The sequence below is a fragment of the Peromyscus maniculatus genome, chromosome 8, assembly GCF_049852395.1.
Source record: "Peromyscus maniculatus bairdii isolate BWxNUB_F1_BW_parent chromosome 8, HU_Pman_BW_mat_3.1, whole genome shotgun sequence".
Lineage (NCBI taxonomy): Eukaryota > Metazoa > Chordata > Mammalia > Rodentia > Cricetidae > Peromyscus > Peromyscus maniculatus.
Window position 1 is genome coordinate 82,828,645 of NC_134859.1, and position 25,380 is coordinate 82,854,024.

General features: G+C 50.2%; 1 protein-coding gene and 1 non-coding gene across 4 annotated transcripts in view; both read right to left on the reverse strand.

The window, feature by feature from the left end:
* Positions 1-224: 224 nt before the first annotated feature.
* Positions 225-331, reverse strand: LOC121831843 (U6 spliceosomal RNA). Its single transcript, XR_006075447.1, has one exon. It is a non-coding gene; the product is annotated as a U6 spliceosomal RNA (small nuclear RNA).
* Positions 332-12,590: 12,259 nt separating this feature from the next.
* The window catches only part of Igf2bp1 (insulin like growth factor 2 mRNA binding protein 1), a 43,674-nt gene continuing 30,884 nt past the window's right edge, over positions 12,591-25,380 (reverse strand). For 2 of the 3 annotated variants that reach the window (XM_006971914.3, XM_076543210.1), the window contains 11 exons: positions 24,422-24,485; positions 23,222-23,503; positions 22,341-22,475; positions 20,387-20,509; positions 19,583-19,718; positions 18,054-18,176; positions 17,546-17,665; positions 16,581-16,655; positions 15,702-15,833; positions 15,305-15,418; positions 12,591-13,043 (listed from right to left, as the gene is read on the reverse strand). In XM_006971914.3, coding sequence (XP_006971976.1) covers positions 12,951-13,043; positions 15,305-15,418; positions 15,702-15,833; positions 16,581-16,655; positions 17,546-17,665; positions 18,054-18,176; positions 19,583-19,718; positions 20,387-20,509; positions 22,341-22,475; positions 23,222-23,503; positions 24,422-24,485 — 1,397 coding nt within the window. In that variant the 3' untranslated portion in view covers positions 12,591-12,950. The remainder of the gene's footprint in view (positions 13,044-15,304; positions 15,419-15,701; positions 15,834-16,580; positions 16,656-17,545; positions 17,666-18,053; positions 18,177-19,582; positions 19,719-20,386; positions 20,510-22,340; positions 22,476-23,221; positions 23,504-24,421; positions 24,486-25,380) is intronic. The other variant, XM_016007883.3, reaches the window with a different exon arrangement.

The window sequence follows — 25,380 nt, forward strand, 5'->3', positions numbered from 1 at the left end:
CTCGTGCCTTTAATCCCAGCACTCGGGAGGATCTCTTTAAGTTTGAGGCTAGCTTGGTCTACAGAGTAAGTTCCAGGACAGCCAGAGCTATTACACAGAAAAACCCTGTCTTGAAAAACCAAAGAAGGAAAAAAACAAAACAAACAAACAAACAAAAAAAAAAAAAACAACCACCATCACAACAAAAAATGTATAATTTTTTTATAATTTATTTTCTATTTTTGAAAAATACAGATTGCTTCATGAATTTGCATGTCATCCTTGCTCAGGAGCCATGCTAATCTTCTCTGTATCATTCTGATTTTAGTATATGTGCTGCCGAAGCGAGCACTATAACTTATTTTATAAATTGTGTGTATGTGCATGAGAGGGGTACACACACATATACACGCCATCACTAATGTATGAAAGTCAGAGGACAACTTTGTGTAGTTAGTTCTCTCCTAAATAAAAACAAAAGGATTAATTTTTTTATTTGTTTTTATTTTATGTGTACAGATGTTTTACCTGCATGTATACTATGTACTGGGTACTATGTGCATGCAATGCCTGTGTAGGTCAGAAGAGGGCGTCAGAGCCCCTGGATGGCCGAGAGAACTGAACTCAGGTCCTCTGCAAGAGCAGTACACCTATTAACCACTGAACAATCTCTCCATCCCCTTTCTACTTTTATGTGGGTTCCAGGAGAGCCAGAGACCAACCCTGTTTTCTTTTCTCCCCCCCTCAACCCCCACCCCAACACAAGAGTTCTCTGTGTAGCTCTTGCTATCGTGGAACTCACCATGTAAACCAGGCTGGCCTCGAACTCAGAGATCCACGTGTCTCTGACTCCAGAGTGCAGGGACTAAAGGTGAGTACCACCACATCCAGCTTCCTTTCTAGAATTCACCTTTACTATGCTAATTAGTAACAATGGCTGAACATACGGAATGAAAATATTTTGTGTCGACATTCTGTGTTGTAATCAAAGCTGTCTTAGGAAGAACATTGACAGGAGCTGGTTTAGATGGGTCAGCAGGTAAGGGCACCAGAGCTACAAAACAGAGCAACACTGCCTCAAAAGATAGACAGACAGACAGACAGACAGGTAGGTAGGTAGATAGGTAGGTAGGTCGATCGATCCTTTTTGGGAAACGGAGGTCAGTGATAGACGTGTGCCTAGCATGCCCAAAGCCCTAGGTTTGAACGCCAGAACGGGGAAAAGAAAATAAGCCATGTACCACAATGTGAGGGAGTACAAACAAATCTGTTTGACTCATTCTGAGGGAAAAACCAACACTAAGGAAAGGACCTCAAGAAAACGAAAAAAAAAAACTACGATGACTCACCCTCACTTCACTGCCAATCACTAGTCAGTGAGACTGTGGCTCCAGAGGAGTGAGTCTCTTCATGGCGACGGTTAGAGGACGGTCTCTTCGTATGTACCATCACCAAGGGGTCTGGGGTCTGCAGCATCCTCCAGTGAGGGCCACCTGAGGCCGACCATTCGAGTGTCTCTCTCTCGGACACTCCCAGAAGATGCCACCTGGGGCTTTACCTCCGAGAGGATGACCTCTTCTCCCTCAGGTAATTTTCTGATTATCCTTTTACTGTTCCCTGTTCAGGCACCAGAATATCTCGGACCGTGGTACCTTAGGGTAATAAAAGGAATGCCTCCGGGCAGCGAGGGATTCTTGTTATCTGAGGGTATTTAGAAATAAGTTTCTATCTATTTGGTAAAATAAGAAAACACACACACTTTCTGACGTTAACTTTCTCTTTTACTTCATCTTAAGAATGATCTCTGCTACATATCTCCACACAGCTACATATCTCCACACTGCTGCACACAGCTACATATCTTTACATACATACATTTTTCACATGGCTACACATCTTTCTTTTGCATACATTTCTCTTCTACATTTCTTTTCTATACAGCTTCATCTTCTTGTCTCCACAGTTACAAATATCTACCCAGCCACAGCTAAGCAAGCATCTCATTACACAGCTCTCTCCCCACACTGCACTTTACACAGTTCCTGGGCACAGGTCCTCTACGTGGCAGCAGCCCCTTCACACAGCTCTCTCTCACACTCACTCACACACACACATACTTCTACATTATTCACTTTTCCCTCACTCTTTCACCCACTCACTTCCTCACATTTCTCCCATGCTTCTTATTCTTTGTCTCTCACTCGGCACACACACACACACACACACACACACACACACACACACACACACAAACACACACACACACACACACACACATACACCACTGCCTCCCAGATCAGGATGTAAAGCTCTCAGCTACTGCTCCAGTACCATGCCTGTCTGCTAGACTAACACTGTAAAACAGTAAGCAAGTACCAAAATTACATGCTTTTTAAAGTTGCCTTGGTCATGATGTCTCCTTACAGAAAAAAAACAAAAAACAAACAAACAAACAAAAACCCAGTAACTAATGCAGATAAATAGCACTCGGAGAGCTATGGGAACTCCAGGTGCCTACTGTTTAAATGATATCTAAATTCTAATCATGGGTCTTCCCACCTGTGTGTTCAAAACTCAGCTAGCAGCCTAGCTCATAAACTTGTTTTCTGAGGCAGGAAACTTCTGAAGGATGGCCAGTCTATGAAGTCTCAACATGTTCCATGCCCGGAACTACCTTTGGTCTCCTTCATCTCCTGCCTCTGAAAATCGTACTGAACCTGTGTTCCGGGTTCAAGTCTCCACTGACTCCTGTTAATGCCTCTTTATGAACCCAACTCCAGTACCACCTACAAGTATCCCATTAAGACCCAACAGCCTAGAACACCAGGCTGTCAAGGCCCTAAACAATCCTCCTTGTAGGCAGAGTTTCTCTGTGTCTTGGCAGCTGCTCCCACATAGAAACTTAATATTAATTATAAATGATCAGCCGATAGCTCAGGCTTATTACTAACTAGCTCTTACAACTTAAATTAACCCATTTCTATTCATCTACATTCTGCCACGTGGCATTACCTCTCTTTCATCCTGCACCTCCTGTTTCTTGTCCTTGTCCCGCTGGTGACTCCTCTGACTCCACCCCCTCTCCCCAGCATCCTCTCTGCCCCCCAAATCCTGCCTAGCCATTGGTCAATCAGCTTTTTATTAACAATAAGAGCAATACATGTTTACAGTGTACAAAGATCGTTCCACAGCACCTCCTCTGCCACAATTTCCCTCCACAGCAGCCCCCTCTCTGGTCCCTGTGTACTTTCCATTCAACATGGATGCTTATCTTCTCCTCCTGCCCAGCCCTGTGCTAAACTAGACGGAAGAAGCCTCTCCTCCTGCCTGAACCGCTTTTCTGTCTGTCCACTGCCAGTCCTTCCAACCCATGTGCTCCGAGTGGTTACTCACTCTCTGCACAGCTCTCTCTACATTGGCACCGAGGGCCACTCAAAAGGTTTCCATGGCTGTCCCTCCCCCATGAGGCTCTAAGCTGCTCATGCACGGGGAACCAAACCTCGGAAAGGACATAAATTGCTAGACTTTTTGAAAAAAAGAGTTTCCCCTGTGTAGTCCTGGCTCCTGGAACTTGTTCTATGCACAAGGCTGGCCTCAAATTCAGTGATCAGCCTGCTTCTGCCTCTGCAGTGCTGGGAATAAAGACGTGTGCAAACACCCAGGGTGTAATTTTTATTAAAATGTTTTTTTTTTTTAAAAAAAAGGGGGGGCTGGAGAGATGGCTCAGTGGTTAAGAGCACCAACTGCTCTTCCAGAGGTCCTGAGTTCAATTCCCAGCAACCACATGGTGGCTCACAACCACTTGCAATGAGATCTTGTGCCCTCTTCTGGCCTGCAGGGACACATGCAGGCAGAATACTGTATATATAATAAATAAATAAATCTTTAAAAAAAAAAAAATCAGTCACTAAAAAGAATTTTTTTTTTTGGTTTTTTTTCGAGACAGGGTTTCTCTGTGTAGCTTTGCGCCTTTCCTGGAACTCACTTGGTAGCCCAGGCTGGCCTTGAACTCACAGAAATCCGCCTGGCTCTGCCTCCCGAGTGCTGGGATTCAAGGTGTGTGCCACCACTGCCCGGCTTAAAAAAAAAAAAAAAATTTTAAATAAAAAAAAAAAAATAGTAAGTTAGGCTAGGCTGGGAGTGGTGGTACGCTCTTTTAATTCCAGCCTCAGAGGCAGAGGCAGGAGAGTTTCTGTGAGTTTGAGGCCAGCCTGGTCTACATATTGAGTTCTAGGACAGCCAGGGCTATGTAGAGAGACCCTGTCTCGATGATGATGATGATAATAATAATAATAATCAGTAGTAGTAGCAGTAGTAGTAGTTGCCAAGGTGGTTCAGAGGTTAAGAACCTGTACTCTTCCAAAAGACCCGAGTTCAGTTCCCAGCACCCACATTAGGCAGCTCATAGTTGCCTGCAATTCTAGGCCCAGCAGACCCAAAGCTCCTGGCCTCTACAGAGCATTTGTATTCATGGGCATGGGTGCACATGTGCATCTTGGGAGCTAAAGAGATGGCCCAGTGGTTTAGAACATTTGTTGCTCTTCCAGAGGACCCGGGTTTGATTCCCAGCATCCACATAGTGGCTCACAACATCCTTAATTCTAGTTCAAGAGGATGCAACACCTTCTACTTACCTCCGCGGGTGCCAGTCACATGCAGTGTACATACATACATGCAGGTAACACATTCTACACACACAGTAAATAGATCTAGGGGTTTTGCTTTCTTTTCTTTTCTTTCTTTTCTTTTTTTTTTTTTTTTTTTTTTTTTTTAGGCATGGTCTCACTGGAATTCACTTTGTAGACCAGGCTGGCCTGGAACTTGCAAAGATCTACCTGTCTCTGCCTCCTGAGTGCTGGAACTAAAAGGCATGTGCCACTAGCAACTTTTTTTGGGAGGGAGGGGGGATTTCGAGACAGGGTTTCTCCGTGTAGCTTTGTGCCTTTCTTGGAACTCACTCTGTAGTCCAGGCTGGCCTCGAACTCAGAGATCCGCCTGCCTCTGCCTCCCAAGTGCTGCGGTTAAAGGCGTGGGCCGCCGCCGCTGCTGCCGCCACCCCCCCCACCCCCCCACCCCCGTCAACCTTTCTTGGAATACTTATTCATATGGTTTCTTTGGGTCAGTGGATTTTCTATGGTGTATTAAAGCAACGGTTTTCACCCTTCCTCCTGCTGGGACCCTTTAATATAGCTCCTCATGGTGCGGTGACCCCCAACCACAAATCTACCTTCATTACTACCTCACAACTGTAATTCTGCTACTGTTATGAACTATAATGTAAATATTTTCTGATGGCTTTAGGTGACCCCTGTGGAAGTGTAGCTCGACCCCCCCAAAAGGTCTCCACCCACAGGTTGAGAACCACTGTGTTGCTGACGAGATAACTCTGCCCTCCAAAAGTGGGAGTACCATTTTTCACTTTGTAAGCTTAGGTGTGGTGGGGCACAACTGTAATCCAGCCCTTGAGAGGCAGAGGCAGGGTCTATCCCAACTCAAGACCAGCCTGATCTACATAGGTTCCAGGACTACTCAGTGGGACTTTTGTCTCAAAGAGGGAGAAAAGACTGAGGACAGGCTGCATTCCTGTAGCCTTCAATGGACAAATCTCCTGCCCTCTGCAGGACGGTCCACAGACCGGCCAGGAAGTGTCTCGTTCCAGTGTGAAGCAAATTGGCAGATCTTAAAGAGGGGGCCCAGAAACAGCTTAACACAGCTTCCAGGGAAACTCCATGGTTTCCAGGTCAAGGTCACCGACTCTCCCCTTCTCCAGTGGCCTCAAGTCCCTCCCATGGGTGAATGGCATGCAACCACTGAATGGGTGTGGTAGATGATGGAGGAGTCCAGGAACTAGCCCAGGCGGTAGAAACCAACTCCATGTGAATGGCAACATTCCTGTTGGGGTTTGCCAGAAAAGGCAACTGTAGTAAGAACCAAGGGAAGGAGCCAAAGACTCGGGGACAAACTAGGGTGGTAGAGCCAGAGAGAACAAAGAGAAAACACCTTTCAGGAAGCAGCGCAGGCAAGGTTTGAAGTAAAAGGAAAGTGGCCGATGGGGGGGGGGGGTGTTCCGCTCCTCTCCAGACCTCAGCCATCAGAAGCTGAGGCCCGGCCGGGTGGGATGTTGTTCATATACCTGGCATACCAGCGCTGAAGATTATAGCAGGTGATTAAGAGTTTAAGGCCAGCCTGTGCTACACAGTCAGACTGTACCTCAAAAGAGCAAAGAAAAAAAAAAGTGGGCTTGAAGAAAGTTACCCCCATTAGACAAATTAAGTTTATTAGTTACTTTTATTTCTATTTCACGACAAAACAACCAAGTGTTTTAACCCGCTGTTTCGGGTCATCAACGGCAGAGCCGAGCACAGCTGCCCCTCAAGGCAGGAAGGGAGCAGAGGGAACCTGGGCTCTGATTCCTTCCAGCCAGGCCAACAATGGGGGCTCTTCCTCTCCAGTCAGTCCTCAGGGAGCCCCCTCAGGCACACCGAAGGATGCTCTCTCTCTCTCATGCTGAGCATCTCACCTCCCAGACTCCTGTACCCCTTCACAGACACACACACACTCGGGTTTCAATAGACGTTTCCTTTTATTTCGAGACTGAAACAGTGGAATGAAATTGCTTTGTGGCTGAAACAACATTCACCGGGAAGGACCCCGAGTGCTCATCCATTCAAAGAACAAACTTGCCGCGTCCGAGCCAGTTACCCACCTCCCGCAGCTTCCAGAACAGACAAGGAGGGGAGGCGGGCACAAACAAATTCAGGGTTTTGACGGCTGGCAGAGTTCCGGTCAAGTACAGTTTTCAAAGTTGTCGTGATTACAGAATACAACAGTCACAAGCAGCAATCCTTCAATCCCTCCCCGATTTCCACCCAGAAAAATTAATTCCTCACTGGAAGCCGTGTTCTAGGACTGCCTATCCATCCATTCTGCCTTAGGGGAGTGGGCTCTTTTGACTTAACTGGTTTTGGGGACCGGAATCAAGATTCTAAAGGGAGACGCCAATGGTAGCCATGTTTACTCACTGTGTTAATTTATAATCGCTTCAATTCATTTCAAATGAGCTTTCTTACTAGCAATGGTCCACACAAAACTGTCGTCACCAGTGGCCCCCCCCAAGCCCCTGCCAAGCGGAAACACCAAATCAGGGCAGACACACCCCAACCCAGTGTTCCTTCCTGCGGAGTGACAGGAAGCACAGGTGAGGCCCGCGGGCAGCCGTGGGGTGGGGTGTGACAAGCCAAGGCCACACTGAGGACACCGTACCTGTCCATAGCCATCACACTGTCTTAAGTGAAAAAGACTGCCAGAAAGTGAAACTTATGTATGGGGGGAAAAAAGAAACCGGATAGGAAATTAATCCATTGGTTACTGGAAATTGTCTCCCTCCTTTAAAAGAAAAAAAAAAATTTTTTTTTTTTGGTTTTTAATTTTTTAATATTTTTTGGGAAGCATTTTTTAAGGTAATATTTTTTTTCCTTTGGAAAAAGAAACCTTTTTCCCCCCCTAACCTAAGCACGTTGAGTTGCCGCTACCTAATTTCTCTCTATTGTTTTCCTAAGAGGTAGATAAAACAAAAGTGAAATGGGGCTTCTAGAAGTTTCCTTTCGAGGGTGGGGAGGGGCGAGGTCACCCACTGGAATCCGCCCACTAGGAAGAAGATGGCCTGAGCGAGCCTGATAGACTGGGCCGGGCCCCAGGGCAGGATCCTGCTCCATCTCTTCTCCTCCCAGAGCCAACTGCCCCCTCTTGGAGAAGGGGGCTCGGTGGAGGTAGAGAATCTTCAAGAAACCCTGTTGAAGAGGCCCTGGTTCTAGGACTTGGGGCCGCGGGAGCTGGGGGGAGGGGGGGGCCCGGGCTCCAGGCCAGCTCTCTAAGGGAAGAGCTCACCCCTTTCCTCCCCTGCAGGTGAAAGACAAGCTGGGAGATGGGGGGAAGCTCGGGTGGGGGAACAGAAAAGGGGGGACGGGACGAGGTGACGAACCCTGCCAACCCGACCGATATGAATGGGGATCCTGGCAGGCCTGCCCGATCCCCACGACAAACCTTTTGTGGCCTAAGCCTCAACTCTTCCGGCTGGGACTCACGCCCTCATGCATGAGTCCCTGCCCTTATTTCCAATCTTACTGTAAGGACTGAGGTAGTTCATCCATTCATACTCGTAGCATTCATCATCTGTGATCACAAAAAACACGCGCTCCAGGAGCTTCCTGCTAGTTAAGAAGAACAAGCGCTCTCCTCTGTCAGTCCAGATTCAACCGTTTGAGGTCATCAGCTATGGTGCCGTCAGACCATGCAGGCCTGAGGCTTTAGCCCATCCACAGACCCCTTGGGCGTGTGATCTCTCCCGTATCCTGTACCCTCACCGAGAAGTACCCAAAGGAAGGAAACAGGGAGTTTCGGCTGGTTTACACTCTATGTCTGAATACAAGAGAAACATTCTGCACCTAAACCATCGAGTATCTGGAAGGAAAATGGCTTTTACATCCCCTGGCGTTGATGAGGCTTTCTCTTCAATCTTTCTACAATGTCCTGTCAGGCGGAAATGTTTTCCTTCTATTGGTTTTCAACAAACAGGCAAAACAGTTGTGTGGTCTGAATGGCAAAGCCACCAGGGTCTCCCCCCACGAACACTTCGGGAAAGAAAAGGAGACCTTGCCCCAAGAGAAGAGGTGCCTGAAGGCTCCAGCTCCTCCTGGGGCTCAGCGAGGCTTGGCGCCCTCTGGGGCTGAGGTAGTTAGGAGCACTGACGGTTCCCAGTTTGGCAGAGGGTGTCTGGGAAAGGAGGAGGGGAAGGCACCCTTGAGAGCTAACTGAGGTCCCTCCTCACTGCCAGTCTGCCAGGCCTGAAGGGAACCCCACGGTGCCGTCTCTGCAGTGGGGACAGGGGAGGAGAGCTGTCCACCAGGAGCCTGAAATGTCCCTCCTTCCCCAAAGTGCAACTGGGAACCCAAGGACCCCCTTTTTCCTGCTCCCTAGCCCTTGGCAAGCACCACTCCCAACCCCCCAGGAGCTTAAGAAGAGTGGGTCCTTGTCTTTAGCGGACACTGTCTCCAGGCCCCTCCCCTTTGCAGACAGGCCTAGGAGATGTAGAAAGATGGCCGGCCATTGCTTTTGTCTTAGGAACAGCCTCTCAGCCTCTGTCTGTCTGTCTGTCTTTGGCACAAAGGAAAATGGACACACAGAACCCACTGGAGCATCCTGCCCCAGCGTCCTCTGGGTTTTTACATGGGGTCTCTTCGGCCAACAGGGAGGCATGAGTTTTCCCCAAAAGTGGAGAGCTTGGGGAGAAAATGAAAGCAGAAAGGACTAGAGAAGAGTCAAGGGCCACAGCACTTTCCTGTCCTCAGCTATGGCTCTCTTCTGCCTAGACACCCCCTCCAACAACTGAGGCCAGAGCCCAAACAGCAAAGGCAAGCAGACCCCAGAGGGGGTTAGAGCCTCCACGGTGTGACCAGCGGGCACAGCTTCAAAGTCAGTCAGTGAATCAAACCATTTGGCTTCTTATGTGTTTCAAAGAATTGAAAAAAAATAGATCCTTAAAGAGATGGTCCTTTCATAAAAATATATGTGTGGCGCACACACATACACCTCTTTCTATATATATACACCTTAGGGCAGGAAGCATTTTTTTTTAAAGTTGCTTTTCTCAATACCATCCAAATCTCCCAAGTGCTTTTTGTAATAGTTTTGCTTTCTTACCTAGGATGGGGGGAAAACAGGTGACCAGAAGGGCAAGGAGCTGCCCTAAGATCTGGCCTTCGGGTCACAGGACAACTCAAGACAGGACCGTCTCTTCCCGCCTGCTGACCTCTGACCCCTAATCCGTATTCTTGCTTTCTAGTAAGCCAACTTTCACAATCTTCCTGCTGGGTAAGTCCAGCCACAGTGGAACTTGGCCCAGTCCACGTAAGTTTCCAGGTCCCTTGCCACACTCTCTGATCTCTTCTGGGAGCTCAATCAACCAAAGGAAGAGGGCTCGGGCTGAAGGTGTGAAGGGAGCAGGCCCCCAAGGAATGGAACACTCCAACAATCTCATTTCAGGTACTCTGGGATATTCCCCCACCCCCCAATGATCACTTGAACCGTGTATCAAAGCATGCTTGCTGCAAGAAATCCACTTTAAATCACTAAATGGCCGATGTCTGAACATTGTCTGCTTTGTTTAGGGACAAAGCATGTAGAGCCAGCTGGGAAGTCGGGAGGACCCTTTCTTTGTGTCTGGGACAGGCCTGTTACTGTCCCTTCTGTTCTCTCTTTGGACTAGATGGTCTGGAGGCTATGGGGGCTGTCACAGGAGCATACCAAAGTTAAGACCCTGTCCCAGTCATCGTTACCATTTCCCCTTCCCTCTTGGCTACCCACCACCCTCTATCAAGAATGTCCTACCTAACAGGTTCACTTTTAGTATCAGCCAAATCAACCTGAAGAAGACCGGGAGATGGGGGAGGGCATTCACTGACGATCTGCCTGCCTTCCAGTCTTATGAATGATACAGACTAAGAATAGGTCGGATGGAAACGAAACAATAACCAAAAAATAGACACGGAAAGCACCGCACTGAGAAACCAGGTGGGCCTCCCGCGGGGCGAGAGGGTGGCCTTGTCTTTTTTCCCATAAATGGAATCTTGGCTCCCATAATTTTTAAGAAATACAGGTTTTCTTAAAAGGTTATATTTTTTAGTTATTATTTCTCTCCTCGATAAAACGGAGGCAATATCTTAAAATAACAACAGCACCACTGGTAGGAAAACCTAGCTAGGTCCTGTTTCACCACAGGGGGGGGAGGGTGCCCACGGGCCATCTGGTTAGTGGACACTGCTGTTTGCTCCCCAAGGGTCCAAGCTCTGCCAGATCTTAAATCCTACTTCCAGGTCAGAGATCAGAACCCAGTAAGGTCCCAGGCCTGGGGACCTTTGGGGTTATCCCCTCCTCCCCTGGATCCAGCCCCCAGCCCCCACCCTTCCCCACAGGGCCTGTTCTCCACAGAGCTCCTAAAGTTACTGGCTCATGTTGTAAGAAATTATGAAACATAACTTTCTCATTTTTTTCTTTTCATTAAAAAAATAAAATATTCAAGACTATCAGCTTCTCTTTTGCTTTTCTTTTTTATATAAAATATCAGCAAGCCGCAAAGAAAAAAAAAATCAGAAAAAAAAAAAAGAAAATAAAAAATGAAAAACCAGGGTTCAGGGAACAAAAGGAAATCATTGCTGAGGTAACTTCACACCTTGAGGTAGTTCACTTAGCACAGCACTGCCTGACTCCGCCCACATCATGGTTGCTCGTCACTGTTGTCCTTGCAATGCCAGGAAGAGGGGAGCTCTGTGCATGGGCTTTTCCACACGCAGAGAGAGGCCTTCCTTTCTTCCCAGCACGCATGATAGTATTGTCCAGGGGAGCTAAAGTGCATCACCTGGCTAAAATGCATTACAATCAGTACAGTATTAGGAGGGAGGCCTAGCCTCGCTTAACTGATGGCCACTGTCCTCCGGAAGGGCTAAACTCCCACCAGGATCTTACGGAGCCTGGTAAATTAATAAATTAAGTGTGTTCACCCTTTGTGTACAATGCTGCTGGTATTCTGAAGTTTGCTTTCAGGCATGCCTTTCCTAACGACAATGGCAGTTCATGGAGGCATATGCAGTCAGTTAAATACTCCTCTATAATAACAGAAACAATATTCTCCAATTCACTAAGTTTGCCAGATGATGGCCTTTAAGCTTTCTCGGGAGCTCAGGGTTGGGTGGTAGGTCCCACCACCACAAGGAAACAGTGCCATGGCGGGAAATACACCACAATGCTGCCTCAGCCCTTCTAAGAGCACATGGGTTGGAGGGAGGGTACCTTTGGACCACTCGACTCCTCCATGGAACTGAGACTTTATCAAAGGGAGCTCACACCCCCTTTCCCAGAGCTCATATATCCAATCATTAAAATAGACTTTAAAAAAATATAAAATCCGCCTGAGAATGATAGGAATCAGGGACAGTGGTCAGCCCTCACCCTGCTGAGCACGCGGTACCACCCATGTGTACCAGGGCACCATGCAGGACCCACAGGGTTAGATGGGCATAAATGTAGTGGGGGAATCTCGGTGGGGAAGTCCCAGCTGAGCAGGAGAAATTTCTGTTGTGCCAATTTTTCTAGATGGCGATCTGCAATAGCCCACCCACAAGGGTGTGCTATCTTTTTTCTTTTTGTGATGCCAAGGATGGAACCCAGGGCCTTGAACATGCCAGGCAAGTACTCTGACCACTGAGCTCTATCCTCAGCTCAAGGACTCCTTTTAAACGTGGATCAGTATATATTTTAATTATCATCTCTCCTTCTTCTTTATATCTTGCTGTTTGTTACCACTGGCTGGTTGAGGAAGGATCGGAATTGAAGTACTAATAACAAGTGTTCTCCACAGTCAATATTGTAAACAGAGTTGTGTTCCAGCCCCCCAACATCACCCCATAGTAACAAGGCTAAAACAGTGTAAATGAATACAGGAGGCGCTAAGTAAGGTATTGGGTCAAGGCATTGAAAATAGGAGGAATTTTCATCAAGTTAACCAAGGAGTCAGGTTAGAAAGATTCTGGGGTCAAGAAACAAACCATCCTTTGAGGTTTAGTAAAACCTGAAGGAAATTTTATTTCTCTCCCCCACTGGGGGCTTACCCATCTTTCTGATGGAGGCTGGAGAACTTCCTCAGAATAATCCACGTTTAAAAGTAACCCAAGCTACATCTGCAGCGGTGACATTCCAAGGGTGGCCATGGTGGCCACCTGACTGAATTGGGGGCAAGAGATCAGGATTCCTCACTGGGACATTTGCTCAAGACAGTGGGCAAACCTGATCTCCAGCCAGACCCAAAAGCCCTGATTCCCACTCATTCTCAGGCCTGCTGGGAAGAGCACACTGGCCCTCCGCCCTCCAGTTCTGCGGTCTGCCTGCTGATCTGGAGCCAACGGGACAGGAAGGGGTGGTCACTTCCTCCGTGCCTGGGCCTGGTTGCACTGCCCCTTCTGGTGCTGCTGCTTCACCTGAGCCAGGATGTCTCGGATCTTCCGCTGCGCCATCTGCATGGAGAAACAGGCAAGGATGAGGCCGATGGGGATGCTTTGCGTACCAGCAGCAGAAAGCAAGGGCACCTGGCACTCAACCACCTCTACCGAATAAAGGAAGACCTGAGTCAGGGAGGGGTGGGCGGGTGGGGTGACACTCGGAGATGCTGCTACCGAGGCGGAAATGGAACCGCAGCTCCTAGGCATAAGTAAGCGTCATGATGTCCCCATCATATATTACAGTGGTGGGACAGGTCCCCTATGAAATGGGTGAAGCCCCCGAGAGCAGCTTCCACTTTCAGTCTTAAAGTCCTTCCACTGGGGCTAGAAGGACGGTGTAGCAGTCAGGAGCACTGGTGGCTTTTCCAGAGGACCTGGGTTCATACCCCAGTTCCTACATGGAAGCCAACAACTGTTAACTCTAGTTTCCAGGACAACCCGATGCCCTTTTCTGGCTTTTGAGGGCACTGAGTAAATGTAGTTCACACACACACACACACACACACGCACACGCACACGCACACGCACACGCACACGCACACGCTGGCAAAACACCCATTCACATTAAAAAACAAAACTATAAATTTCTCCCCACTAGGTGTAGTGGTACACACCTTTGATCCCTGCACTTGGGAGGCAAAGGCCAATGGATCTGGGAATTAGAGGCCTGGTGTATGTAGAAATTCTACATCGGGGCCACATAACGAGATCTTTTCTCAAATTTTCCCAGGAATAAGAATAAAGTTTTAGCCAGGCGATGGTGGCGCACGCCTTTAATCCCAGCACTCGGGAGGCAGAGGCAGGCGGATCTCTGTGAGTTCGAGGCCAGCCTGGGCTACCAAGTGAGTTCCAGGAAAGGTGCAAAGCTACGCAGAGAAACCCTGTCTCGAAAAACCAAAAAAAAAAAAAAAAGTTTTAGAAGGGAAACGGACTGCAAAGTGGGATCCACATGGAAGTTTCCCTGGCTGTCTCTTCTCCATAAACCAAGGGCTTGGTTGAAGAGGAAGCTGGTCTGTATTCAGTATTTATGAGTTCAGACCAAGTATGGTAATCCATACACACAGTCAACATGTGAAATGAAGGCCTGAGAGTTCGAGGCCAGTCTAGGCTACATAGTGAATCCTCACGCACGGACACAAGCACAGACACACAAGGGAGGGAAGGGAGAAAGGAAGGAGGAAGGGAGAGAGCTCACTGGCCTTTGAAGCTTTTTATTTACATAGATTTCCACTGTTCTTGTGAACAGCTGAAATGGTGTCGGCAATGCACCTGGAACCGTGTGAGCGGGGATCCACCACCGTCCTTACCAGCCTCGTTTCCCTCATTAGAATAATGCAGTTCTTGTGAGGCTTAACTGAGTTAATGATAGACAAAGCCCGTGAGACAGGGCTAGGTCCAGCATAATCCTAACCCTTAGGTACCATTCCCGAGGCTGTCACTGTTTCTCAAAGATCTTAAAAGCAAGCTACCCGTACCAGGTGCCTCAGCAGAGAGGGTCTTGGGTTGGGCTGAAAGTTCTGGCCCTGCCTGCTCCAACAGCCCCCAAGGGCCACAGCACACTGGTAAGCTGGAGATGTGTACACTGGGACGTGCTGAGGGTTGAGGAGAGGCCCTTTGTCCACCTTTTCCTCCCCCTGCTCAAGGTCAACCAGATCTGAACCTGAGACTGGCACTGCTTTCTGGCTTCAGAGTCGCCCTGTGACAGTGGGAAGGGGATGATGAAGAGTTGCAGACGACACAAAGCCAGGTGCGGTGACGTATCTGCAAGCCCAGCTTTAAGGAGGCGGAAGCAGGATTACTCCGAGGGGAAGAGCAGCCTCATCTGTATGGCAGGCAGAGGGTGAACTGGGAGCAGGAGAGAATCCAGGGGTTTGACTGTTATCACTCCATGGACAAAGTTGAATACTAACTTCCTATCCAGTGCAGACGGGGTTCAGGACAACCGAGGCGACGATGAGTATATACTAGATACACAACCATTATATGTCATACACAATATACTTGGAAACTGATAACGTATTAATTGTGTGCATCCGCACACTTCGTTCAGAAGACCATTTCCAGAAGCCGGTTCTCTCTGCGAACACATGGGTACTGAAGACTGCACTCGGGTTTGTGTTTGGTGATAAGCACTGAAGAGTGTAAAGAGGACCACATTCTCACACTCACTCCTGCAACCTGAACCAGACCAACCAGCCCAGAGCAGGCAGGTATGGGGAGTCCCCAGAGGACCCTGGCTCCTGGGCCCTCTGGAGGTGGGGGGAGATGGTACCTACCTGGCTGGCATAGAAATGCCCGATGATCTTAACGATGACTTGGTCGTTCTCATCCGGGGTCTGGTCTCTGGGCACCACCACCTCGGCCGCCGTCAGGTTCTGCAGCTCGTTCACCTAGGGGCGGGGCAGCAGGCAATGAAATGCACAGGAAGAGGAGGAGGGCAACGCGTGGTGGAATGCTTTTGTTCAGCGCATGAGGTCCTGGGTTCAAGACTCAGCACCACAAAAAGAAAAACAAAAGAGACAGAGTGGGCCCTGAGGGGGAGGGTTGGGTGAATGGCGCCGGGCCTGGGAACTAGAGTCAAGTCAGTGGACAAAGGAGGGTAAAAGTGAAAACAATGGACGAAAGGGGGGTTTTAGCGAGCGAGGCCTGGCGCTGTCAGCCCTCAGAGCTCACCGTTTTGCCGCCTTTGCCGATGACCCGGCCAGCCGCTGAAGCTGGTACCCGTATGTGGGTCTCCAACTTTACTTCCTCCTTGGGACCGAAGAAATTCTCTTCTTTCAGTTTGCCATAGATTCTTCCCTGAGCCTAGGGAGAGGAGGTCATGGTTAGAGCGGCCGGGTATCCAGGTGGAAGGCAGGCACGTGCCCCCGGGCTCCAGTCCAGCCTCTGGCATCCAAGTGGCCAGAACCCTACCGAGGACCAACCAGCTGAGGAGGCGAGTGGTCGCAAAGCCCTGGTGGGTGACTTCCAATGGTTCCCTGGTTATCTGTAATGCTGGAGGCCGACCGTCAGACTACGACCCACGAGTAAATCAATATCCCAGCACCACAGAGGCAGGAGGATCACCATGAGTTCCTAGCCAACCTGGTCTGCAGAACTAGTTCTGGGCCAGCTAGAGTTACATACTGAGACCCTGCCTTAACCTCTTCCCACCTCCCTCCTAAAGAAGAAGTGACTAAATACTTCAAAGGAGGTACCACTCACAGGTTCTGGGATGTGGCAGGAACTAACCCATCACAACCATGAACGGCAACAACTAGCTACTCTGTAGTCTCTCTCCTCACAGATCAAGTGAAGCGGTGGAGACACAAGAAGAGGGGGTGTCGGCACCAAATGCAAACACCTCGGATGCCCTTCTTTCTCACCGTCCTGGGTGGACTGTGAGGCAGTGAGTGGAAATGAACAGAAATTCTGCTTGCCGGCGCTCTGAAGCGCTCCGCAGCTGTGGACCCGTGACAGGAACCTGACGGCAACCAGAAGCTGTCCCAGCCTTTCCCTGCACGTTAGGTTCCCTCCCCTGTACCCACCCTGGAAAAGCAACGTAGACCAAACCTTGAACTGAGCCTCTGGGGGTCCAGTAATGATAACCATCCGAACTTTGGAGTCAGGTGTTTCCGGTGGAGCAATCTACAAAGCACACAGGTGGTCAGAGGGGCTGCTTCCGGAGGAAGACGGAGGCATCGCCATCCCCTCTGGTTCCCTCCCATCGCCCACCCTGAGATAAAGAGAAGAAAAAGCCTCAAACCCAAGTTCCTGTCTGCACACAAGACCTGTGAAGACAGCATGGGCAGCAGCTAGAAGGACCTGCCTCAGTGATACTTCCACAGCAGGACTGCTCCCCGCCACCACCCCATCTGAGGGTTTTAGCAGAGGGCTGTCGAGGGGCAGGGGATTATGAAATGGAGAAGGTAGTGGCTACACCTCTCGGGGTCGGGGAGGGACTCACAAAGCTTTAAATGCCATAGAATGAAACCCATGAATCTGGACCCGTGAGATTAACAGCACTGGTTTTGCTCTCCTGGATCCTGGAGGCAGGGAGCTAAGACAACCAGTACCTGGTGCTCACTGCTAGGCCCCGCCTGCTTCCTACATCCCACACCAGGACACTGAGACTTGACGGAGTCCAGCAAGGGGTCGGGGTATTGGTTTAGGAAGGGGCTGGGACAGGCCGGGCAGCGGTGGCACCCGCCTTTAATCCCAGCACTTGGGAGGAAGAGGCAGGCGGATCTCTGTGAGTTCAAGGCCAGCATGGGCTACAGAGTGAGTTCCAGGAAAGGCGCGAAGCTACACAGAGAAACCTTGTCTTGGAAACTCCCCCCCAAAAAAAGAAAGGGGCTGGGACTGGGTCCATTTCTATTTTGGGCAATATCTCAGCCTGCTGCTGTATGCGTAATACTCTTCTATAGCCTGGAAACCTAGAAGCACTTAAGACACCCACAAGGGACTGGGCTTTCATTCCCCACGTGTGAGGGGAGCTAGAGTTCACACTGGACCCGGAAGATCTCAGGGCAAATCACCTTGATGGAGGCGCTGGCAAACCGCGAGAGCTGTTTGATGTGCTGGCCCTTCTTGCCAATGATGGCGCCCACAGCCTGGGCGGGGATGAACACCTGGACCATCTCCTGCTCCGGAGCCTGCTGCCAGGACAAGAGACTCCTTACTAAAGGACCAGGGAGTGGGGGCGAGGCAAGGCCCAGGAGCCCCTCTACCCTGTTCCCTCACAACCTCCAAAAGAAACAGGTGCGGGTACCCAGCTGCACCCTGGGCCACGGAAGGACACCACGGATCCCTTTTAGCCCCCTCCAGCTAAAGGGAAGCAAAACCCAGTGCAAAGCTGCCACCACACCACCACCACCACCACCACCACCACCACCACCACCACCACCACCACCACCACCACCACCACCACAGGAGCTGCTCTCCTTGGAGCTGGCATTCTGGCTGCAGGTCTCGCCTCCCTCCATCCTGCCAGTGTCCCCCTCCCCCCACTCCCGTGGGTCCCCGGTAATAAGACCTTCTACCTACCATGAAGGAGCTATAGGGGGCAGCCCCAGTGACGCTGCTGGGAGGTGGTGGGACGGCACTGGACGAAGCTGGGAAGAGACCTACAGCGGCCAGGTTGAGACCAGGGATGAGGTGGGACTGTAACTGGAGGAGAGACGGGAGGTCCAGGTCAGCTGGCCCACAGGCCCCGGTGAGCCTGGTCTGGGAGCTCAGCTGGCCCACAGACCCCCGTGAGCCTGGTCTGTGAGCTCAGCTTGCTGAGGGGCCTGCTGGGCCCTGGTGTGTGGCTCTGGAGGACCTACAGGAGCCGGCACCCCCAGGCAAGTCAGCTCCCCACAGGAGTTATTTGCTTCTGTCAAAACCTGCCTGCCATTGCGGGTTCTCTTGAGCCATGGAGATGTCCTCACTGGACTAAACTGGTATGTCCGAGCAGGAAGGCAACCAGCAGGTTTCCCATTTGTTTCTGCCACGTTGATGGAAGCAGAACAGGCCCAAAATCTGAGAATGTGATGCCCCTCTGTGAGAAACTGGGACACCTTTCCCTTTGATTCCGGGGGCCCAAGTAGTTGTGACCCTTTCTGCTAAATATCCTATCCCCCATTTCCATTCAAAGTCCAAGATGGGACTGGGCATGGGGAGAACAGAATCCCATTACTGGGAGACAGAGGCAGATCAATCTCTGTGAGTTAGAGGATAGCTCTATTTATCAAGTTCCAAGGCAGCCTGGGCGACATGCTGAGACCCTGTCTCAAACAAGACCAGATGGTGACAAGCAAAACCAGTGGTGGGGACGGGGAGGATGGCTCAGTGGGTAAGAGCACTGAGGACCTGAGCATCAATGCCATGTCCCTAAGCCCAGTGGGGTTTGGAGGAGAGGCAGGACCTGCTGGATTTTCGCTGTTACCCACCTAATTCTAGCCCCTAATTCCAGGTTTGTAAATGACCGTGTCTGGACAGAAGGAGATGAGTGATAGAGCGGGACATGTGATGGCCTCCTCTGGTCTCTGCATACACATAACTAACCCCCCCCCCACACACACACACATACCCTCCTGGGAGCTGGGTGTGGTGGCACATGCCAGTAATCCCAGCACTTGGGAGTCCAAGTGAAGTCTTACCTCAGAAAAAGTTGAAATTGTGACCCTTCTGTCTACTACGGTACACAAGTTTTAGCCAATCTTGGCTAAAGTATAAAAACCCATGAAGGGCTGGAGAGATGGCTCAGAGGTTAAGAGCGCTGACTGCTCTTCCTGAGGACCTGAGTTCAATTCCCAGCAACCACATGGTGGCTCCCAACCACCTGTAATGAGATGTGGTGCCCTCTCCTGTATACATAATAAATAAATAAATCTTAAAAAAAAAAAAAAAAACCATGAAACCCAAGATTATGCCCCAACCCCACCTCAGGAGGCAGATGACGAGCCCTGCCCTAAGTTCAGAGAAGGGTGCCGAGGGGCTAGGGATGTAGTTCAGGGTATAGCTTCTGCCTCTCTCCGGGGCCTGGGTTCGACTCCCTGCACAAACGCAGGAGGATGCCACCTTTCACTCACACTCATGGCGGCCACATCATTCTCGTAGGCCTCTCGAACTTTCTTCATGATCTCTTGCTCCGCCCTGCAGCAGTTCTCAATGGCCCCCTTCACGGTGATGGTCCTCTCGGGGTTATAGAGAGTGAGGTCCTGGAGCCTGGCAGGAGAGCAGGGCAGCGTCAAGCAGTGGGCAAGGCAGGACTGGACCAGGCCCCGCCAGGGACAAGGGCAAGGAGCAGCTGAGTGACAGGGCCAGCGTTTCTAAAGGCTGGCTAAGGTATCTCCAGCCTCAGGTGACCAGGGCAAGGAGCACAGGGCCGGCACGGAAATCCCTTCTGTGGGGACAGAAGCTACTATGAGGTGCGGTGGCCACGCGTGCAGGATTGCTGCAGGCGATCCTTATCGGCGCTGTTTTACACAAGAGTTACCCTGCAAACAGGTCAGTCTCTGAGGGAATGGAGAGGCAGGGTGCTTACAAAGCTAACGTGCACCTTTCACTGGGTCTCCTGAGGCAGCCCAGCATGCCCAGGCTAAAAGGACCACGGTTTGTGCACTCTCACGGTGGTACACCCTAGCTAAAGGCCTAAAGGCCACAACCTTGCTGCAGGCTTCCCTGGAGATGCAGAGGTAGACTGGGCCAAGAGGTGGGGTGTCCCAGCCCTTATCGAGAGGTAGAAAATGATCTCATCACTTCTCCTGTTTGCCTTATGCCAACGGAAGCAGCGCCCGATTTAAGAGGCAGGTACTAAGGCTCAGTGCCGAAATCCCTGGTCCCCCAATCCCCGGGCTCGCCTCGCCTGCACAGGGACCCAGTGAGAGCCTTACGAGGAGATGGTGATCTTTGTCTCCGTGTCCTGCTCCACCTTCTTCAAGTTCCTTCCTTCCTTGCCAATGAGTCGCCCCACAAAGTTATTATGGGCCAGGATCTTCAGGGGAACCTCATCTGCCCTGGGGGAAGAAGGGGGGACAGTCAATCATGCCAACAAAGACTCAAACATGGGGTCACTCACAACAAACAATCCCAGGACAAACCACAAATCGAGTTTCACAAGATTACAAAACTCAGCAGATGAGTGGTTTACGGAGAAATGGTGGATGAGGATGGCCTGTGGGAAGCAGGATGAAATCTGGGAGCCAAAGCTTTCTCTCAACTGTGATCATGGTTTCAACAGGTACTACCATATACAAATCGAAACTCAAACTGTACACTCGAAAAATCACCCAACTGGACACAGGAAAAGCAGGTGCAATAGGATCTGAGAATTTAGCTGAGCTGTCCACCCCCAAGGGGAAGGGGTTGAGGGAGCAGAGAGAAAGGGGAAATAATACACAATTAAGCCAGAAATGGTGGCATATGCCTACAGTCCCAGATACTCTAGGCTGAGGATCCGATGAGCCCAGGAATTCTAGGCCAATCTAGGCAACATGTCTACAAACAACATTTTTGTACTAATTGAATCCCAGTAAAGCTGTAACACGAAAATAACAACTGAGTCGGACAGGGGTGGCAAACACCTTTAATCCAGCACTTAGGAGGCAGAGTATATATGAGTTTGAGGCTAGCCTGGTCTACAGAGTGAATTCCAGAACTTATACAGAGAACCTTGTCTCAAATAAGAAACGAAACAAAACGCCTGCATTTAATCCCAGCACTTGGGAGGCAGAGGCAGGCACATATGGTCTACAGAGTGAGTTCCAGGACAAGAAACCCTATCATGAAAAACAAAACAAATAAAAAAGCCAAACAAACAAAAAACACCCAAAATAGTGTGATGATGTACACCTACTATCAGGGTAGGCAGGAGGACCGTAAGCTCCTAACCCAGACTGTGAAAGACTCTCTCTTTTAAGTGTGTGTGTGTGAGAGAGAGAGAGAGACACAGAGAGACAGAGGGAATGTGTGAAGATGCCCATGGATGTCAGAAAGGGGGCACTGATCCCTTAGAGCTTGAGTTTCAAGTTTGTGAGCTACCCAACATGAATGGTGGGATCCGAATTCTGGTCCTATACTAGAACACTATCCGCTCTTAACGGCTGAGCCGTCTCTCCAACTCCAGAGCCATTTAAAGAAAACAAAAAGAAACTGATTGTAATCCCAGCACTTGGGAGGCAGGATTACAGGAGAGTTCAAGGTTATCTTGGGCTATAGTGAGATCCAGCCTCAAACACTGCCACCCACACCAAAGAACCCCAACTCAGAAGGTATGGGAAGTGAATCCCCGGTACTTCTTTGCATTAGTGGGGCCCACACCCAGGTCCTCATGTATGCAGGCATCTACCTCACGTCACTGTGCTATAGTTCAAGCCCTGCGTCATTTCTGTCTCCGTGGGGGCTTTAGATTTACTGATAGATGTGTTGACACACACAAAAAAATTATAATGGTATAGAGCAGCACTTCAGCTGACCCTCTGTGCCGACACACGCACACACACTCACCTACACACACTCCCTCCATCTATGTGGACTCAAACATACACACATCCATATACATGGACACAAATGGAGACACTGAGCACATAAAATTTCTAGATGATTATACAAGGAAAAGATCTTAGAGTCTATGTTTCTGCGCCGTTTGGGACTCTCCCCTAATTAATCTCTGTACCGTTGCTATTAGCAATTGCAAGCAGAGGCTGGGTGGGGTGTGGCCCAGCAGCCAAGCGTCTGCCTGGCAAGTGTGAAGCCTGAGGCTTGACTCAGCACAGTAAACAGCAAAAGAAAAAAAAAGGGGTGGGGGGTGGGGAGGGCAGCAGTCCCCAGAAGTGCAGCCGATCTTACGTTTTGGTGTCCTTCGCCTCCTTATGCATTATCTCCAAGATCATCTTACAGGCCGAGGAGCAGCCTTCCGGAGTTGAGTGCACGCTGATGGCCTTCTCGGCAGCTCCCGCGTTCTCCTTCCTGTGCACGTCTATCCTGAGGACCACGAGGATAAAGCCCGTTAGTTAGCGTGCCTCCAATAACACCGACTTGCCCACCTCTTATCAAAGCCCAGAACCCACTCTCCTTGGAATGGGGCCTGTCAAGGGTAGAACCGGGAAGTAAAGAGAGGCCAGGGAACCGTGGCGGGTGCTGCTCTGCCAGCCTGTCGGGGTGGCTGGAGAGGACAATGGCGAACACCCCCCAGCCCAGCTGCTGGCTGGGGACACTCCCAGGTGTGTGTGGCTGTGAAGCTGTTTTCCCTTCTAGTGTCCTTTTTCAAACACTGTGTCAGGGAGAGACACACTGTCCCAACTACAAGGAAATAAACTATTTTCTCTGAATAAGGACACAACCGAGAACACAACCTGTTCTTTCCCATAAGCACCGATCGATCGTCTATAAAGATAAGGGAAGTGTGAGGTGGGACATAATTATGACTTGTGGCAAAGGACCCTGACTTTAGCCACGCTGTGGCCATCAAGTGGCCACTTATCACAGAATACCTGAGGAGTGAGGGACTCAACTCACAGGACTAGGTTTCCTGGAGCAACTTGATACAAGGAATTATGGTAATTGTTGGTGATAGTGTACGGCCCAGAGACCCATTCTGTCTCCCGTTTGCCCAGCCTCCACACACAGGTGGTATGGCAACAGTGACCACGAACCAAACAACAATTCCCAGGAGCCTCTCCGGGGCCCGATCTGTTTCCTGTACCCAGCCTCCCTCTCCCAGTACTCACTTGGATTGAGTCTGTTTTGTGATGTTGCGGATGGTGGCACCCTCCTTGCCAATGATAGCGCCTACATACTGCGTGGGAACCAAGAGCCGGAGGGGGATGTCTACTTGCTGCTGCTTGGCCGGAGCCCCCGATGCCACAGGCGATCCTTGCCGGGGCTGGCCCCGAGAGCCAAAGCCTCCACGGCGCCCGTTCTCGGGACCCTGGGCTATCTGCTCATCAGGTATGTAGGAGACCTTCAGGGCATGGTTCTCCAGCTGGTGGCCATTGAGCTTCATAATGGCTCTGGGGACAGAGAGAAGTCCAGCGGTCACTCCAACCATGTCCATCACATCCAGGGCCTCGTTCCACAAAGCACCGGCTGGGCTGCAGCTGGGACCACACTGGGGACCACGCTGCAGATGGGGCGCTAACCACCTGTCTGCCACCCCATCTCCAGGGAATCTTCCAGTCTAGACTAGGGGAAAAGTCATCAGTACAGCAAGGCCTCATGCTTTTCCACTTAAGACCACTGGAAAATGTTGAAGCAAGAAAACAAAAACAAAAACAAAAACCAAAATGGGGCAAAACCCTGTGACAACCAGGTAGGGCTAGAAACAATCAGTGTACACAGCGTGTGCTCTGTCCACCCAGGGAGTGAGAACTGTAAATGCTGGACCCAAGGGCGAAGGAGCTGGGTCCTGTGGTGGTGGTGGTGGGGACTCCTGGGTGGGGACAGCGGCTGGGCTCCTAACCATCCTGCATCACACACTGGAGCAGCAACCCACACCTACAATCCCAACGTTCGGAAATAGGGGGTAGGAAAATCAGGAGTCCGGGGTAGCCCTTGGCTATGTGAGTGAACTGGAGGTCACTATGGTCTCAAAAAGGAAACACACTTTTGATCAACCTTCGGTTTTTTGTCTTTTTAATGAGGCAGGCCCCCCTCATAACCAATAGATGGCGCCATCGACACATACAGGACTCTGCAGTCAATCTCCTCTCCTCGTTGACCCCCCCTCCCCATTCATTTTTATGGGTAAATTTCTCACTTCTGAAACAAAACATCAACGAAACATGGGCCCTGAAAAGGCCTTTTGTGGGATCCAACACCAAAAGGCAGCTGAGGATTCCAGCCTGCCTGGACCTACCCACAGGGGTCTGAGTAGAAACCATCTCCAACACCCCTCTGGAGACCCCCAGCGCCACTTCCGAGGTACTCACTGCCTGGTCTGCTCCCGGTTAGAGTAGGTGACGTTGACCACGGCTGTTTCACTTTCTGTGTTCACTGTAGAGACAACGGACCGCCAGAGTTAGCACTGCCAACAAACTCAAGCCTGTTTGTAGGCGAGCAGGGGACTGCCGAGCCTAGAATATACTCAGAGGACAAGTGAAAAGCAGTTCACTGGAGACCCGCCCTCCTTCACCGGAGACCCTGGGAGCCAGGCTGGCGAAGGTTTTCCTGCACCCACCACACACATCTCCACTCTGGAGGCAGACTCACCCTAGGAAAGTCCAACTAGCAAAAAAGCAACAGTTGGTGGGAGAGATTAGACAGTTACAGAGGTACCTGCCACAAAAATGGCCTGGGTTTCCTCTCAATGCCTGAAGTGACTTGGGACGACCTAAATCCATTCTGTAAGCTTGGATATCCAATAAAGACACATTTCCCAGAGAAGGAATTCCAGGCTGCAGCATTCTAAACATCTTGAGAGTGGGCATGGGGCACACTGGGCTACCAGTTATGGGTCATAAGAATCAATCCCATCCCAGAGTTTGGATTTGTTGGTTACCACCTTACTTTTAATTAATTTTGAGTCACTGGAAATTGAACCCAGGGCCTTTGCACATGCTATACAACTCTAGTATTGACCTACACCCTCAACCTTTGGCTCAGTGAGACAGGGTCTCACTCAATACCTCAGGCTGGCTTGCAGCTCACTCTATAGCTAAAGGCTAACCTTGAACTCACCAGCAGGACTAAAACTAACCCACTTCAGTGATGGGAAGTTGTTACATACAAGACAGAAGAACCTCAGGCCAAGCATGATGGTGTGCACCTGCAGTCTCAGAAAGATCGGGAATTGAGGACTGTACTGATAAGGAAAGCTTTGTCTCAAAATATACCTCAGAGATGGCTCAGTGGCTAAGAACCCCCAGGACCCGGTTCGATCCCAGAACCC